Below are 17,404 nucleotides of genomic sequence, written 5' to 3' on the forward strand. Positions count from 1 at the left end.
TTTACACAATAAAATAAATTATTAAACATTACAGTTTCCCCTAATCTGGACTAAGTTACAGATGTTTCTCACGCAAACAACTCTCAAAATAAATGCTCTTTGACTGGACAGAGGTAGAAATAACAATACACTGGAAATGAGTTTTAACATAACAGATGTCATTTCCCACTTTGTTTATAAATGGTAATTTTTTTGCCCCTAACCTTATTAAATGTGTCACCTTCCACATCAAATTCTTACATTGTTTCAATTAATTCAGTGGGAATAATAAGAAACTGTAGAGTTGTTACCATTCTATTGAAATCTGTATCAACAAACATCTTTCCACCGCAGAGGTGCAATAAATGCATTTACACTGTGAAATTTCACATGCATAAATAATTTTATTAGAAACCAACATATAGTTTATATGTTGGTTTCTAAGTCAATGTTGAGTCTAAAATTAGGGCTGCACGTTTATGACAAAAATCATAAATGTCGATTATTCCCTTGAAATTTTAATTGCGATTATTAATTACAATTACATTGAATGATGTTCATACCATTGTTTGAAGCAACTGCATGCCATATTTTTATATGAAAATAAACAAGCTGAAAACACTCTTCCTGGAAAACTTGTATTGCTTTTCTATAGCATTAAGCCTCAAATGTCAACTATATGTTGGTTTCTTCTTAAAAGCTTCTTTAAAGCCATAAAAATGGCAAACACATTGGAATCTGCGGCCATTAGGATGCCGAGGAGGCTGGGACCCGGGCATGGCACAGGGGCTCGATGCCGCCCCCGGAACAGAAAACTTGATGCATATCTCACACATACTAGCACGTGTTCATATGAAACTCGGTACACGTATAGATTGAAATATTTGGATGTGGATAGGATGGGTGGCTGGTGTGTTGCTGGGCTCGTTGAAATGCTGTGTGCCTCTGTTCCTCTCTGTGCAGCGCATGGAGGGCATGCTGAGCAGCTTCCAGAGCGACCTGTCGTCCATCAGCAGCGAGATCCAGACGCTGCAGCAGCAGTCGGTCAGCATGAACCTGAGGCTGAAGAACCGGCAGGCCGTGCGCAGTCAGCTCAGCCAGCTGGTGGACGAGCTGGTCGTCCCCAGCACCATGATCTCGTAAGAGCCTCTCATCACAGGCAGGGCTTTCCCTCTGAACGACGCAGTCAGGAACTCTGTGTGTGTGTGTGTGTTTCAGTGTGATTCTGGACAGTCCTGTGACGGAGCAGGAGTTTCTGGAGCAGCTTCACGAGCTCAACAGCAAGATCAACTACGCTAAAGAGCTCAGCTTCAGAGAAACCCTCGCCTGCTCCGACATACAGGACATCGTAGATCGCCTCAAAATCAAAGTGAGAGCACATCACAGGTCGACTAATGTGATGATCCCATCGCTCTCGAAGGAAGAGATGCTTCAGGTTTTGATTCTGTTCACAGGCCGTCTCAAAGATCCGTGAGTTCATCCTGCAGAAGATCTACTCCTTCAGAAAGCCCATGACCAACTACCAGATCCCTCAGAACACACTACTCAAGTACAGGTACACACTTCCACTGGAGTGTGGATTAACATGCACTATTTATATATATATATATATATATGTATGTGTGATTTGTGAAAAAAACAGAGGGGTGGGTGCTTTTGAAAGTTTTTATGAAATGTATTTAATACGATGGAAACTGTATTCAGTGTGATCTCAGTTTAATAAAAACATTGTAGGCCTATTAATTTTAATGATTTAATTTCCATGGTTATTCAAACAACAAATTATATAGAGAAAGCGAGCAAAGAACACAACGGAGCTTTTTGAAACTCAGAATCAGTTAAATTATTGTGTCGCAAAATGTTTCGAAGTGCTCCAATCGGATTGCGTATCGTGAATCATTTGATTCAGATCGGGATTTCAAAATAACATTGATGTTTTATATAAAGTCTTTAGGGCCATAGGCTATAATATGTTGTTTTTAGATAAATTGCTCAGAGACCAACCAGGTTATGCACAAATCATCCAAGCACCCAATTGCTGGCCATTTCTATTTCATTAACATTACTAAATATTATTAAACTGAAAAGAAATTAGAGATCCATCTTTGATTGTCAAAAGAATTCCAGGTTCAGTTCACTCAGCCAATTATATTTAATGTAGTATTTTCATCAGTCAGTTTGGTTAAAGCTTTATTTATATAGTACCTTTTAAAACAGTGTTTACAAAGTAGCCTATTTTACAGAGAGATGCATGTGCGTTTGCAGAAAAGATCCAAATACAAACATAAAAGACATATAGTAAAACAAAGTAGCTACAATAACCAGTTTATGTTAAAATAAAATACAACAATAAAAAATCAAGGAAAGGCCCTGCACAAATCTGTTTTGAGACAACTTTTTAAAAGTGCATAATGACAACCTTTGACAATGATTAATTGAGATGTGAAAAGAATTAATATCTATAGCGCATGAGCACACAGAGATTTGTGAGTGCACAGGACACAGTTTGAGTGAGAGGAGAGACACGTTTTAAGTGTGCGCACTCTCTCCGGGCGAGAGCAGCGTGTATCTGAACGCACGCGTCCGGTTTTGTGCGAGAGCAAAGGAAATCCACATTTTATTGATGTGCTTTCGTGCTACAATAATGTGCTCTCGACATTTGTCAGTAAAATAACGCCATAACAGCTCGTTATTTCTTGTTATAGAGAAATTAAGTGTAGAGAAGAGCATTTTGAGAAATATTAGACTATATACTCATCATATTTAAAGTATATTTAAATAAATATTTTATGAAACAAGTTATGACAGCCACTGTGTAAATTATTAGATTTCAACAACAAATGTATTAATTGTATAATTTAGAAGTTCATTTAAAAACTGCATTGAGTGCAATTTACATGTTTGCTTTTTTTTTTTTTTTTTTTTTTTAATTTGAGTGTTGATTTTAAAGTTAAAAATAAATAGTAGCTAATTAAATTTAAGTTTGGGCTCTTGGTAATTGTTACCTTGTAGTAATGTAAAAGGGATCCCTATAGTTTAGAGCAGAAGCTGAGGTAGTTTTTATAGATTTTTGTAAAAATTATTTATAATGTAGATTTAAGTAAAAGTTTAATTATAATTGAATTTATTTAAAGAAAGAGCAATTTGTTCAGTAAAACATTATTAAAAAAAAAAAAAAAAAATTGTTTAGTATTTTTTCCTCCTGCTGAACAGAACCATACCGAACCGTGACGTCAAAACCGAGGTATGTACCGAACCATCATGTTTGTGTACCGTACACCTCTAATATATATATATATATATATGTGTGTGTGTGTGTGTATGTACAGTATATATATGTGTGTGTGTTTGTATACAGGGAGAATGCAGAATTTGTCTTTGTCCTTACACTTTCGGTTCAACACAGTTATGCTGTGCCGTTCCCACTTTAAAACCAGCTGTTTCTCACTTAAAGGACGGTTAAACATCAAAATAACATGAATGTAAAGGTTGCCACAAAAAACTCTTGAAAGAGAAAGGTAATGAGTTATTATTAATTCTTAATAGTCATAAATATAATGTGTGTCATCCACTGGTCTGAATGTTTTGGGTCCCGCGTGATCCCTCTTTGGTAGTCCCACCGTTACAGCCCTGGTGCTGACCTGTGATTAACAGAGCCTTTCTAAATAAAATAATAACAAAAACAAATGAATTCAAGAATCCTGAAGTACAGTTGACACCATAACAGATAATAATAATATCTAGTGGAAACTAGGGGTGTAAGAAAATATCGATACACGTGAGTATCGCAATATTTTGTTTGGCGATACTGTATCACATCTCAAAAATGGAATATCAGTATAAAAAAAAAAGTCGCCTCGGTTCCGCCGTGTCCCATGTGAAGAGGGGCTCGCGCGGGGCGCAACAGGCGGTAGGAACGCCGCAAGGCCGCAGCTTTCTCTTATTTTGGGGGCATTTTGTGCAGTTGGGGCGATGCTCACGTCACGGTCTCTGCGATTCCATGCAGAACATAAATACAAACTGAAAAACCTGTGAAATCCAGGTGGAAATGTTCAACATCCCCCTTTACTCGTACTGCACAAAAAGTGGTTGAATAATGTTGAATGTTACAGGGACTGATTATTGCAAATGCAGAACCCACTGTGTACTGGTTAAATCATTTTTTTTTATTTATTCATTGCTAAGGTTTGCATATGGTGGTGTGTTCTTAGTGACAGCTTTCCTAAACTATATATCCTATTCCTAAAATAAGAAATATCCCAAGATATCGCCTTGCTTACAGTATCACAGTGTATCACAGCATATCGTATCGCAACCCCTGTATCGTGATACGTATCGTATCGCCAGATTCTTGGCAATGCGCAGCCCTAATGGAAAGAGTAATTGCACAGCATTTATAATATCTCCACTTTTAACGATTGACCCTTTCTTATTTCTGTTGAGTGAGATTATGGAGGTGTTTCTGGTCATCTGCAGGTTTTTCTATCAGTTCCTGTTAGCCAATGAGAGGACAGTCGCTAAGGAGATCCGGGACGAGTACGTGGACACCATGAGCAAGATCTACTTCAGTTACTTCAAGTCCTACAGCAGCAGACTGCTGAAAGTCCAGGTGACAGGCTACGCACCAACACTGACTGGATGAGTTTAGATCGAGACATACAGTGTATTTATTCATCTCTAAACCTCATGTACAAAATAGGGCTGTGAATCAGCACTGATTTCACCATTCAATTCGATTACGACTATCATGTCAACGATTCGATTCAATTTGATATCACGCTGCATCACGATTATATCAAATCTATTTTGTGTATTTTTATTAAATTATATAACCAGGCTACTTTTAAAAATAATTACAAATTAATAATAAATCAAAACAATTGTTAAGAATTTGACCAAATAGATATAGCTTCATAACATACGAGCAAATATAAAGTTATGAAGGGGGAAATACAATTACAAGTGATAAAAGCATTCTCAATACTGAAAGTGCTTTTTGTTTAAGTGTCTGAAAGTGTACAGACAGTCCTAGTTATGGGTTTTTCTTTCTTCCTTCGCATTTTTGCGGTTTGATTATTACTGGTGACATCATGGACAGACGCAGCTTTAACAGGCTACATGCACAGATCTGTTTCCACATATCAGATGCTTTGTACTGTTCTGAAAACATAGAACTGACTGTGTTTACATTGATTTCGCATCACAGAAGTACTCTGTGTATTCAACCACAGCCACGATCGAGCTTCAGGACAAACAAACACAAAGCGCTGTGGAAGTCTGTCAGTACTTGTGGACATACTGCATTTCAAATGGCAGAAATGAAAGCATGTCTAAAGTAAAAGACTAAAATAATAGCGAGTGGAAGCACTGTCAAGCATTACGCACATGTCTCAGTGCATACTCTGTGATTGTCTTTAGTGCACACACCTGCCAAATGCAGGAAAAAGCCAAGCTCAGATTATAAAAAAGAGAGTGTGTGACAAATGCAAATGCGTATGATGTCAGTAGGCTATAATCGATCCGCTTCGCAATGGAATGATTACTTTCAACACCCCTAGTAAAAAAGCTGTGGCTGGTCACTTAACATGCTGCTCAAACAATCACTTCCAGTCTAACTGCACAGTTCTTGGCCAGAATAGGCTTTAATGCAAAACTCTTGTTGCGTGAAGCTTTAACTAGTTTCAGAGTAGTAGGAAAAGTCTTCACTGTATAAATTCAGTATACTTTATTTTACAAAAGCGATTTGGTCAAGGACAGTGAGTGATTCTTTCTAATGTTTAATTTACATTATTGACACAAATGGCAACAGCAGCTATATTAGACTTCTTTGGAGGAATAGTTCACCCAAAAATTAAAGTTATGTTGTTGTTGTTCTAAACCTGTATGTTTTTCCTTCTGCTGTTGAATGCAAGCATGTATATTTGGAGCACTACTGGTAACCAAACAGTTTCTGTGTCCCCATGACCTCCATAGTATGAAGAAAATTAAATAAAAAATAAAAACACTGTTGGAGTCTACAGGGACCAGAAGCTTTCTGGTGGTTATTAATATTCTTCATAATATCTTCTTTTATGATGAGGAGAACAGATTTTCATACAGGTTCAGAACAACTTGAAACTGAGTAAATGATGACAGTATTGTAATTTTTGGGTGAACTATTTATAGACCTTTCAAATCTCATCATATAATGCCAGGATCTCATAATAGCCAACTAGTGCACATGCTTTATCTCTCAATTCAATTCAATTCATGCTTTATCTCTAACTATTAATGTTCATTTAAGACACATAACTATGTGAATTCAAACAGGTAAACACAAGGCGTGAAACATTTTTTTTAGTCAGCCGCTGTACGAGCATGTGTGCTCCACGCGTTTCAGAAACTGTCTTAACGAGTGCATTTGCCAAAATGAATTCTGCCCCACTGCTTAATGTCCCTGAACAGTTGAATTAGTTTTTAAACCACAATGTCTAAAATTTGTTTAAATGAAAAGCTTACGACGCGCAAAATAAATTTATCAACCCATAGGTGAATATAGGCCTTTAGAGTTTGTTCAAAAACATAAAGCAATATACATCTATCAAATTAATGATCAAACTAACCTCAAATCTGTGGGGATGATGACGCTGTTTTTTTTTATCAGCTCCATGTGCCCGGTCCATTTGCGGTTCCACAACTCCCACTCCATCATCAGCTTTAGTGAAATAAACTAGCTGTGGATTTTAGTGACTATGTTTTTTTTTTTCATTTCTTTGTGTCCGTTGTCATTTTTAGTTATATAAGATTGTTGTGGATTTTAGTGACACACCAGAATGCAGTGAAGAGAGGTGAATGCAGTCATTAGGTGCAGCGATCACCTGATAGATAGGCTACGTGCACAGTTCGTTCAAAAGTAAAATATATAATACATGCACTTGATTGGTAAAACAAATTCAAATGTGACGTTTTAATCTCTAATGGTAATGTATGGAATTTACGGAAAAGCTCCACAGAATAATAGCACTAAAAAGTGAGGGGCGTGGTGGGGCTTTAGCGATCTGCGCTACCGATGTCCGTCAATCTACTCCACAGACAATCACGGGCCCCCTCCTTGCCCGGGCCCCGGGGCTCCAGCCCCACCTAGCCCAGTGCTTAATGAACCCTGCCCGTGTCAGGATCATGTTATCAATATGGTCAGTATGGTCCGTGTAATACTGTTGGAGTTGTGGAGGTGTAAATGTTAGAAGGCTGTCAGAACACACACTGTATCACAGTTTGCTGTGTAAAGAGCCGTAAGGCCGCAGACTGCTCAGATTGGCCTTGATGACCCCTGGAAGAAGGCTAGCAAGAGGATACATTACTGCAGGGATCTTAAATACAGGACCGTTTGGTTCCAACCAGACCATGAGACGTAATGTTAATAATACCATCATTTTACTGTTTCTACAGTTTAGAAACTGTGCATCAGCACAATGGACCTGTACACACCACAAGCGCTCAGGGTCATTTATGGCATCTTATCTGCTAATATTTTTCTCTAGAGCCAAACGAGCTTCATTTAAGCCCTCTCCGAGGCTACTTCCTTTTCTGTCATATGGCCTTCTGCCGTACATAGTTTAATGACTATTTTATTTTTTTAGTTTGCATCCACCCCCCCACACTTTTTACAAAGCACTACCAGAAGGGAACTTATAACAATTCCAAAGAAATATTGTCCGGTCCTCCGCTGGGAAGGAAATATAGAGACTGGACGTTTTGAAACTTTAATTGACCTATCGGTAAGCCCCCCCCTCAACACTCTGAGCCATTGACAGTCGAGTATGGAAGATCCGAAGCTTGCATTGGTTTGATGGGCTTTATGCTTCAAAAATTGAAAAACTATGTGCCTGGGGTACCTGTAACAGTGATTCCAGGTATCTTGAGAGGATAGGCAATGGAATTTATCAAACAAAACAGAGGAAAATGTCCCAAAGCATTCAACTCTAATCCCAATGAAGACAAAAACTGAGTTAACTGAGTTATACATTTTCATATAATTTTGTCTATGTATGTATGCGCTTAAGCATTCTCTCTCTTGTTGTCAGTATGAAGATGTTGCAGACAAGGATGATCTGATGGGGGTGGAGGACACAGCCAAGAAAGATATCCTTCAAATCATAGATCTACCATAGGAAGACAATAGGAAGGCAGTAAACATATTTCCTTTTGAGGTTGGTGGAGAAAGGCATTTGCTTTACACTGTAGCGTCATAATGTGGTTGATTTCTTTAACTGCTAAGCAGGTTTTTTCTCCAAGCCTTCTCTCAAGAGTAGGAACACAATTTTCACTCTTGGCCAGAGGGGGGCGGTACTGAGTCCTGCGGAGCTGGAGGGGCCCATACTGATCCCACACACCGCCCAGAGAGGAGACTCCAGAGTGAGACACTCATCTTCTGCTTTACAGCGCTAGCCCTAAGAATTCAACTCTGGCTGACTCATATTCCAGGTCGTTTCAGACTTCCCGTAGACTTACATCGAGCCATATCTAGAGACCAGAATATCATAGTAACATTCTAATGAACATAACTATCATGTTTTTTGCAGCCTATCATGACTGGGTTTTCTCAGAAATTGCAGCAATGCTTGCAGCATTTTTTGTTTTGCAGTGGAAACCCGCCAATAATTGAGATGTGCTTAGTGTAAATGTGTAAATAGTGAATTTGTAATAATAGTCCCTCACACAGATGATCCCATAAAATCAGCATAAAATCATAATTGTTTTTTTTTTTTTTTTTTTTTTTTTAACACTGCAGAGAAATCAAACAAAAATGCAAGCTTTAGATTCTGCGATTGTGAAATCTGGGAGGGACTGACACACACTTAATCGCCATAAACCGTCCATGTTTGTGTTCATTACTGTAGCAGTGTAGTTTGTGATCTGTCTCTGTCTGTCTCGGTCAGTACCCGTACGAAACGCTCTTCCGCAGTCAGCACTACGCTCTGCTGGATAACGGCTGTCGAGAGTTCCTCTTCCTCTCGGACTTCTTCATGGTGGCTGGAAACTCTGCTCTGGATTTGTTCAACAGCATTATGGGAAAAACACTCAGCATGTTCCTGGTACAGTCACGTTCTTATTACATTATATTTTCACATCTCCAGTGTTTTAGTAATGCAGTTTGCAAGCAAAAAGTACAACTATCCAGTGTTTTAGTAATGCAGTTTGCAAGCAAAAAGTACAACTACCCTACCAACCACCCCAAATACCCTAGTAACCGCCCTAGCATGAAAAGATAGCACACGTTCTAGAATACCCTATGCGTATCTTTTCAGATCACGGCACTCTGTATTATTACATTTTGTAATAGTTTTTTATTTAATCGCCCATTGTCTACCCTAGCAAGCATTGCATTTGTTTTTATTTAACATTGTTTGTTTTTTTTTTCTGTCTGCAGAAGAATCTGTCCACATACCTGTCAGACTGTTATGACAGTATTGCGGTGTTTCTCTGCATTCACATCATTCTGCGCTTCAGAGCCATCACAGTCAAGAGGAACATCCCCGCACTCGACAAGTCAGTCCCTGTGTCATCACAAACGATCTGCTCGTCTGCTCTCACTCTGTCCAGTCCTGTGAAATGTACAAAATGAAAATTCACCTGTTTTCTAAGTCCATGATATTGGTCTATTTAGCATTTCATCCATGCATACGTTTAATTTCTATGATAGTTGCATGTTTTTGACCTTTTTATGCCTTTTATTGGTTTTTATTGGGAGCAGAGCCTGTAAGACTTTTGCTACCAGCTCATAAGCCTGTTTGGCAGGTTATCGATCTTAAACAATGATGCATTAGTTTGCATGCCATCCGAGCCAGTCCTGACAATAGCAAAACAAAACATGACGCTCCATTACACTTGAGATGAGAGGCCACACTTTCAACACGTTCTCACTGCCTATAGGCATCCTGTGTTGCATGTCTAAGACTTTTTACAGACTTTTAGTCAAGACTTTTTCACTTATACAGACATCAGGTATGTCCTTTAGCTTCTTTAATGCACCACTGCTGGGAAACATATTCAGTTGGCTTTTTTTAATAGATGTCAGTGGTGGAAATGTCTGGTGGAGTGTTTTGTGAGGAAACAGTTAAATGTTTTCGCATTGACAGCCTGTCCGCCAGTCTTCAGCATGCTTAGCTTTAAATATTCATTCCAGAGTGAGCTACAACAAAATAAATGCTGTTTATGTGAGACGTCAATGAGAATAATGCTAGTGACATGCTCACATCAAAATACTGTCAACAATATTTTTTTTGTCTTGATCATTGTTGATGTGTGTGTCAAAATACTGTCAACAATATTTTGTTTGTGTGTGTGTGTGTGTGTGTGTGTGTGTGTGTGCAGTGTGGGAGTGTGCAGGCTGGGTGCTGTGCTGGAGCTGCTGTGGCCCAGATTTGAGCTGATTTTGGAGATGAACATCCAGAGCATTCGAAACACTGATCCTCAGAAACTGGGTGTGCTGGACACCAGACCACACTATGTGTGTATCCTCACACACAATCACACACACATACACACAAACAAGTTTGTTTCTGTGAATTGTGGGGACTTTCCATAGACTTCTATTACTTTTATACTGACCAAACAATATTTTCTATCCCCTAAACCTACCCCTTACTGAAAACCACAGGCCGGTCCCCACAGTGTTAAAAATTTCACGCTGCAAGTACACCAACTGTGAAGTAAAGCTCAGCCATTAGTCTCTTTCCAGCATCCTCTGATGAGAAAACTCTCACAGTCGCTATAGTTACGGACAAAACATCCACTCGTATCAAATGGATTGATATGTTAAATTTCATACTTTATTGATACTGTGATTGCCTTCAGTGTACAAACCCGATTCCCAAAAAATTGGGACACTGTACAAATTGTGAATAAAAACAGAATACAATGATGTGGAAGTTTCAAATTTCAATATTTTATTCAGAATACAACATAGATGACATATCAAATGTTTAAACTTGAGAAAATGTATCATTTTAAGGGAAAAATAAGTTGATTTTAAATTTCATGGCATCAACACATCTCAAAAAAGTTGGGACAAGGCCATGTTTACCACTGTGTGGCATCCCCTCTTCTTTTTATAACAGTCTGCAAACGTCTGGGGACTGAGGAGACAAGTTGCTCAAGTTTAGGAATAGGAATGTTGTCCCATTCTTGTCTAATAAACAGGCTTCTAGTTGCTCTCTTGTCTACTACAGGCTTTTGTCGCATCTTCCTCTTTATGATGCGCCAAATGTTTTCTATGGGTGAAAGATCTGGCCTGCAGGCTGGCCATTTCAGTACCCGGATCCTTCTTCTACGCAGCCATGATGTTGTAATTGATGCAGTATGTGGTCTGGCATTGTCATGTTGGAAAATGCAAGGTCTTCCCTGAAAGAGACGACGTCTGGATGGGAGCATGTGTTGTTCTAGTACTTGGATATACCTTTCAGCATTGATGGTGCCTTTCCAGATGTGTAAGCTGCCCATGCCACACACACTCCTGCAACCCCATACCATCAGAGATGCAGGCTTCTGAACTGAGTGCTGATAACAACTTGGGTTGTCCTTGTCCTCTTCAGTCCGGATGACATGGTCTCCCAGTTTTTTTTTCAAGAAGTTCTTAATTTTTATTTTTGTGTGACCAGAGAAGTTTTTTACTTTTTGACAGTGTATTTTTTATGTGAGTTTTGGCAGAGAGAAAACATGTGCTTTTGGATCATGTTTAGATATGGCTTCTTTTTTGACCTATAGAGTTTTAGTTGGCAACGGCGAATGGCACAGTGGATTGTGTTCACTGACAATGTTTTCTGGAAGTATTCCTGAGCCCATGTTGTGATTTCATTACAGTAGCATTCCTGTATGTGATGCAGTGCCGTCTAAGGGCCCAAAGATTACGGGCATCCAGAATGGTTTTCTGGCCCTTGACCCTTATGCACAGAGATTGTTCCAGATTCCCTGAATCTTTGGATGATATTATGCACTGTAGATGATGATAACTTCACACTCTTTTCAATTTTTTTCTCTGGGAAACTCCTTTCTGATATTGCTCCACTATTTTTGTCGCAGCATTGGGGGAATTGGTGATCCTCTGCCCATCTTGACTTCTGAGAGACGCTGCCACTCTGAGAGGCTCTTTTTATACACAACCATGTTGCCAATTGACCTGCAGATTGGTCCTCCAGCTATTCCTTATATGTACATTTAACTTTTCCGGCCTCTTATTGCTACCTGTCCCAACTATTTTGGAATGTGTAGCTCTCATGAAAAAATGAGCCAATATTTGGCATGACATTTCAAAATGTCTCACTTTCAACATTTGATATGTTATCTATATTCTATTGTGAATGAAATAGTTTATGAGATTTGTAAATTATTCCATTCCTTTTTTACTCACAATTTGTACAGTGTCCTAACTTTTGTGGAATCGAGTTTGTACAAAATATGTATATTTCTGAAATGGTCATAATTCCCTCCATAAAAATCATGCTGAGTCTAAAAAGAAAGGCTTTTGTTTTTAGAGCGTTGTGTCCCTGTGCCGTGTGAAGGAATGAAAGCAGGGTTACAGTGGTGTGTTTTCCTGCTGTTTGTGTAGATCACACGCCGCTATGCTGAATTCTCCTCTGCTGTCGTCAGTATAAACCAAACCTTCCCCAATGAGAGGACCAACGCTCTTCTGGGACAGTTGCAGGTGAGAAGAGAAGCACCTTGTGTCCTCCAGGGCCTGTATTCACAAAACATCCTCAGGCTAAAAGTAGCTCATAACACTCTGATTCAGGAGAAAATCTTAAAAATAATGGGCGTCAGTGCTACATTTTTGCTCTAAGGGTGTTTCACAAAGCGTTTTGGCTCTTAAACTATCTCCTAAATCTGTGAAAGGTTAGGAGCAGTGAAGAGGAGTGCTAAGCCACAAACTATCCCAAGATAACTGTTGCTGCCTCGGAACATAAACATTTTAGAAACACTTGATGATAACGAGCTTTTAAACAGGTATCACCTTTGGTTTTGGAGGTGCTTGTTTTCATTAACAGCTGTTCTTGAGTCCAGGTTGGTTTTCTGTACGCTTGCATGTCTTACTGTCAGCCGTGATTATTCCACTCTGTTAGTTAAAAGGTTGTTTATATGCGTATTCGCTAATTGTTTACGAGAAGCACACAATTAGCTGAACATATACTAGTTTAATTAGTGACACTTTCTTTGAATGTGGTGATTAACAGTTTTATTTTTAAACCTTTTTTTGAATATGGCAACATAATATTGCGCTCTACAATATTTCTATGAATAAATCTCTGACAGAGACTATCAGCCAATCACTGTGTTCATAGATAATAAGCACACTGACATCATCCAAAGCAACGAGGTCAACCCCGCCCCCTTACTCTGAGCTGAAGACTTCCCTCTAGTCCTCAGTACCAGTTTGTCTCAGCAGCTTTGTGAACATGTTTTAAGAGAAAACTCTATTTAGGAGAACTGTCAGTGGTGAGATCAGATGTTTTGTGAATACGGGCCTGATTCGGATTCAGATTCAACTTTATTGTCATTGCACATGTGAGGTACAAGGCAACGAAATACAGTATGTATAATGTTCAGCTGGGATCTGGTTTCAGGTGGAGGTGGAGAACTTCGTGCTGAAGATGGCGGCTGAGTTTCCCTCTAGACGAGACCAGCTCATCTTCCTCATCAACAACTACGACATGATGCTCGGTGTGCTCATGGTGAGGCTCTTCACGAGACACGCTGCTAGCCGCAACACTGTGTTCTAGTCCAGCCCGCAACGTGACGCGTGTGTGTGTGTGTGTGTGCAGGAGAGAGCAGCGGACGACAGTAAAGAGGTGGAGGGCTTCCAGCAGCTGCTGCTGGCCAGAACACAGGTCTGCAGCTGCAGCTCACACCGGACACAAGCTCAGCGTGAGTAACTTGAGTGAGTAACTGTGTGTGTCGCTCTGAAACAGGAGTTCATAGAGGAGATTCTTTCTCCTCCGTTCGGAGGGATGATTGCATTCGTGAAGGAGAGCGAGGCACTAATGGAGAAAGGGCAACTTGACAAACTCAGAAACGATGAAGGTGAGTGCTGGAGCTGCTGTGGTCACTGTCGAGGTTCATGTCAGACTGCTTATCTTGCGTCTCTTGTTGTGTGATTCCTTTCCAGTTGTTTTTTTTGGTTGGGGTTGGATAATGGGCTAGAATATTTATATATTTGAATATTTCTCAATATTACAGTTTGTACTGTATTTCTGATCAAATAAGCCTTGGTGAGCAGAAGGGAATTATTTTAAAAATGTTATTCTTACGGACCCCAAGCTTTGGAATCCTATGGCAATGTTTCCATGAAAAGAGCACAGTGAAGTGTTACTGAGCCTCTGTCTGCGTGTGCTGGGTCTGTAGCTCGTATCACGCAGCTGGTGCGGGGTTTCTCCAGCTCATGGAAGCAGTCCGTGGAGGCCTTGAGTCAAGACGTCATGCGCTCCTTCACCAACTTCAAGAACGGAACCAGCATCATTCAGGTACAGTCTCACCAAATAATACATTTACAGACCTCACAGCTCATAAACATGCTGTCAAACCCATGAATGGTTGTCTTCTCAGGGAGCGCTGACCCAGCTCATCCAGTACTATCATGGTTTCCACAAGGTCCTCTCCCAGCCGACCTTCCGCAGTCTGGCAGTGCGCTCTGAGCTCATAAACCTCCATCATCTGATGGTGGAAGTCAAGAAGCACAAGCCAAACTTCTGAAGTCACACTTGAATCATCAGCTTTTGTCTTTGGGAGAAGTTGAGAATCACTGCACACATTCAGAAAACAACAGACATTTTCCTGATTAGCAAAACTAGGCACGAAATGAAGAAAATCTGTACTAGGTTGTGAGTAACATTAGTCTTGTTTTTTTACTTATGGATAACAGTGCAAGTGATCTTACAATCTTAAACTGTTTTTGCTTATCAGGTAAAAGTAACTTAATGTTTTTTTTTTCCTGGAAAACAAGACATTAAAAGTATGATATTTTGCAGCGAAGGATGATTTTCAGTTGACGTAAAGGCGTGTTGAGTATTTTGAGCACTAATCTTTTTATTTGGTCAGTCTTTTGTTTTTGGTTTGCTGATTATGGGCTCTTTTTTCATTAGATGCATTTGTAATTTCATCTTTAATATGGTTTGATTTCTTTGAATGTTTCATCTGTAAATTCATTTGCAGCTTCTCTTAATGTCTTTTGTGTATAAACTGGCATCTTTTGGTTTTTCACACACGTCTCTGAAAGTATGTGTGCACTGTTGCCGTATTTAAGATATAACGAAGAAAAGCATTCCACGTCTCGAAATAAAAGATATTAGATGGAAAGTCTCTGAAAATGTTCCCATCATTTTGTCAAAGGGTTACTCCACCACAAAATGAAAATTCTGTCATTAATCACTTGCCCCCATGTCATTCCAAACCTGTAAAAGCTTTATTCGTCTTCAGAACACAATTTAAGATATTTTGGATAAAAACCAATAGGCTTGTGACTGTCCCATAGACTGCCAAATAAATAACAGTGTCAAGGTCCAGGAAAGTATGAAAAGCATCATCAGAATACTCCATCTGCCATCAGTGATTCAACCGTAACTTTATGAAGCGACCAGAGTACTTTTTGTAAACGAAGAAAGCAAAAATAATGACTTTATTCAACAATTCCTCTCCTCTGTATCTCTCCAAATCAGCGTAGTGCCATTTTGGCAATTCTGAGCAGTACGCAGACGGTGTACGCTCTTCTGTGTCAGCCGCGCTGCGTACTGCTGAGATTTTCCAAAATGGCACTACGCTGATTTGGAGAGACACAGAGGAGAGGAATTGTTGAATTATTTAATTGTTGATTAAATCTGGTTTCTTTATGTATGTAATGTAGTTATGGAAGAGTTGGTGGATAAGGGGCAAATATAATTTGAATGCACCTCATCACAGATGTGCAGGGCGAATATGAGGCCAGTGGACGGATCTTCTCCGTGACTCTGCAGCCAGCTCTCATATACACACTTCATAAACGCAGGATGGAGGATCATCACCTCAAAAGAGCAAACAAAAGTCATATATCTGAAAATGTTCCTGAAGAATAGTTAAGGTTTGCCACTTATTCATCGAAATAAATCAGTATCTGTGTGTGTGTGTTAATAGTCAATTATGCCTACCTTATTCCTGACTGCTTTAAATGATGGTTTTACATACATGTATGTCCTGAGAATAAATGAAAAAAAAAAAAGAACAAAAGGTATAATTCCACACAATATAGAACACGTAGCTTGAGATGACGTATACACATATGTATATGCTTGCATACGTATATGCTCTTCATTGAATCCATTCTCAAGTTAATTGGGAATGGTTTGACTAATCAACTTGAATTCTGAATTGATGTTTTGGTTCAGTTTCTGCGAAAATTAGAGTAACAGTCAAGTTTTTTTTTTTTTTTTTTTTTAAATTAAAAATGGCGATAGGAAAAAATTTCACGATAGGAAAAAGTGTAAACCCTTGCGTAAAAGATGAGGTAAGATTCCATGCCCTGTACACTGTAAAAAATGATTCACTTTATTTACTCAATAAAATTGTTTAAAATTTTACATCCAATATTATTAATTAAATTTAACACATTAGAATTAATTAGAAATAATCTTATTAGATGCTTACAAGCAACCAATCAAAATAAGTAGAAGACCATGAAAAAATTAAGTAAAATTTACACAAAAATATTGATTTCATTGAGAGAGAAAAAAAACAAACAACAACAACAACAACAAAAAACACTATGCTAAAGAATGCTATGTTATACATGTCAGGCCAGTAGTTGGCGATCATGAAACACCCTGTGAAAACATTATATGCATGCACATGATGTCAGCCTTTTTACAAATTCAAATTTTTGTTGCTTATATAGATATGATACAGGCATCATGTTCAAAAGCTTGTGTCTTAAGGCCCCCAAAACAGAGTTATTGAAGACACCTAAAGTTCACAAACAGAATCACTGAAGGAGAAAAGGGTAAATTTATAGGGTTACCATTATAGTGGTCAGTGTTTGCTTTAGTTGGGCTCTTGACCCTTGACTGTTTAATGTTACATTTTGTATGGCTGTTGGAACTGAATTATTACAGCTAGACATGCTAAGAGTAAAGAGGATCAGGTGGTGTTGGTTATGATTTTACATAATAATTGTTTGGCCTGAGTGTTACAAATAGAGCTTGTTCTCGGAGTTAAATTAGCATTCAATATTGCAGCCCCTGTAATTCAACAATAGAATACCCAAAATTTTCTGTAAAATCCAGAGTTTAAGAATTCTGATTAAGAAAAAAATTGTAGTGTGAGAGGGAAGACTTATTTTAGGCACACAGTGACATAAAGAACCAGCGTATGAATCTCAAGAATGGTGACAAACAGCATATTCAGATTAACAGATAAACTGTAAGCA

General features: G+C 38.8%; 1 protein-coding gene across 1 annotated transcript in view; it reads left to right on the forward strand.

Moving 5' to 3' along the window:
* The window catches only part of LOC109112107 (vacuolar protein sorting-associated protein 52 homolog), an 18,755-nt gene extending 3,446 nt beyond the window's left edge, over positions 1-15,309 (forward strand). The window contains exons 6-20 of the mRNA XM_042745937.1: positions 943-1,118; positions 1,198-1,348; positions 1,434-1,534; positions 4,456-4,588; positions 8,043-8,100; positions 8,240-8,373; positions 8,898-9,053; positions 9,389-9,507; positions 10,348-10,468; positions 12,566-12,661; positions 13,578-13,685; positions 13,776-13,841; positions 13,923-14,034; positions 14,356-14,474; positions 14,557-15,309. Coding sequence (XP_042601871.1) covers positions 943-1,118; positions 1,198-1,348; positions 1,434-1,534; positions 4,456-4,588; positions 8,043-8,100; positions 8,240-8,373; positions 8,898-9,053; positions 9,389-9,507; positions 10,348-10,468; positions 12,566-12,661; positions 13,578-13,685; positions 13,776-13,841; positions 13,923-14,034; positions 14,356-14,474; positions 14,557-14,703 — 1,797 coding nt within the window. The 3' untranslated portion in view covers positions 14,704-15,309. The remainder of the gene's footprint in view (positions 1-942; positions 1,119-1,197; positions 1,349-1,433; positions 1,535-4,455; positions 4,589-8,042; positions 8,101-8,239; positions 8,374-8,897; positions 9,054-9,388; positions 9,508-10,347; positions 10,469-12,565; positions 12,662-13,577; positions 13,686-13,775; positions 13,842-13,922; positions 14,035-14,355; positions 14,475-14,556) is intronic.
* Positions 15,310-17,404: the final 2,095 nt, after the last annotated feature.

This window comes from Cyprinus carpio, chromosome B19 (assembly GCF_018340385.1).
Source record: "Cyprinus carpio isolate SPL01 chromosome B19, ASM1834038v1, whole genome shotgun sequence".
Lineage (NCBI taxonomy): Eukaryota > Metazoa > Chordata > Actinopteri > Cypriniformes > Cyprinidae > Cyprinus > Cyprinus carpio.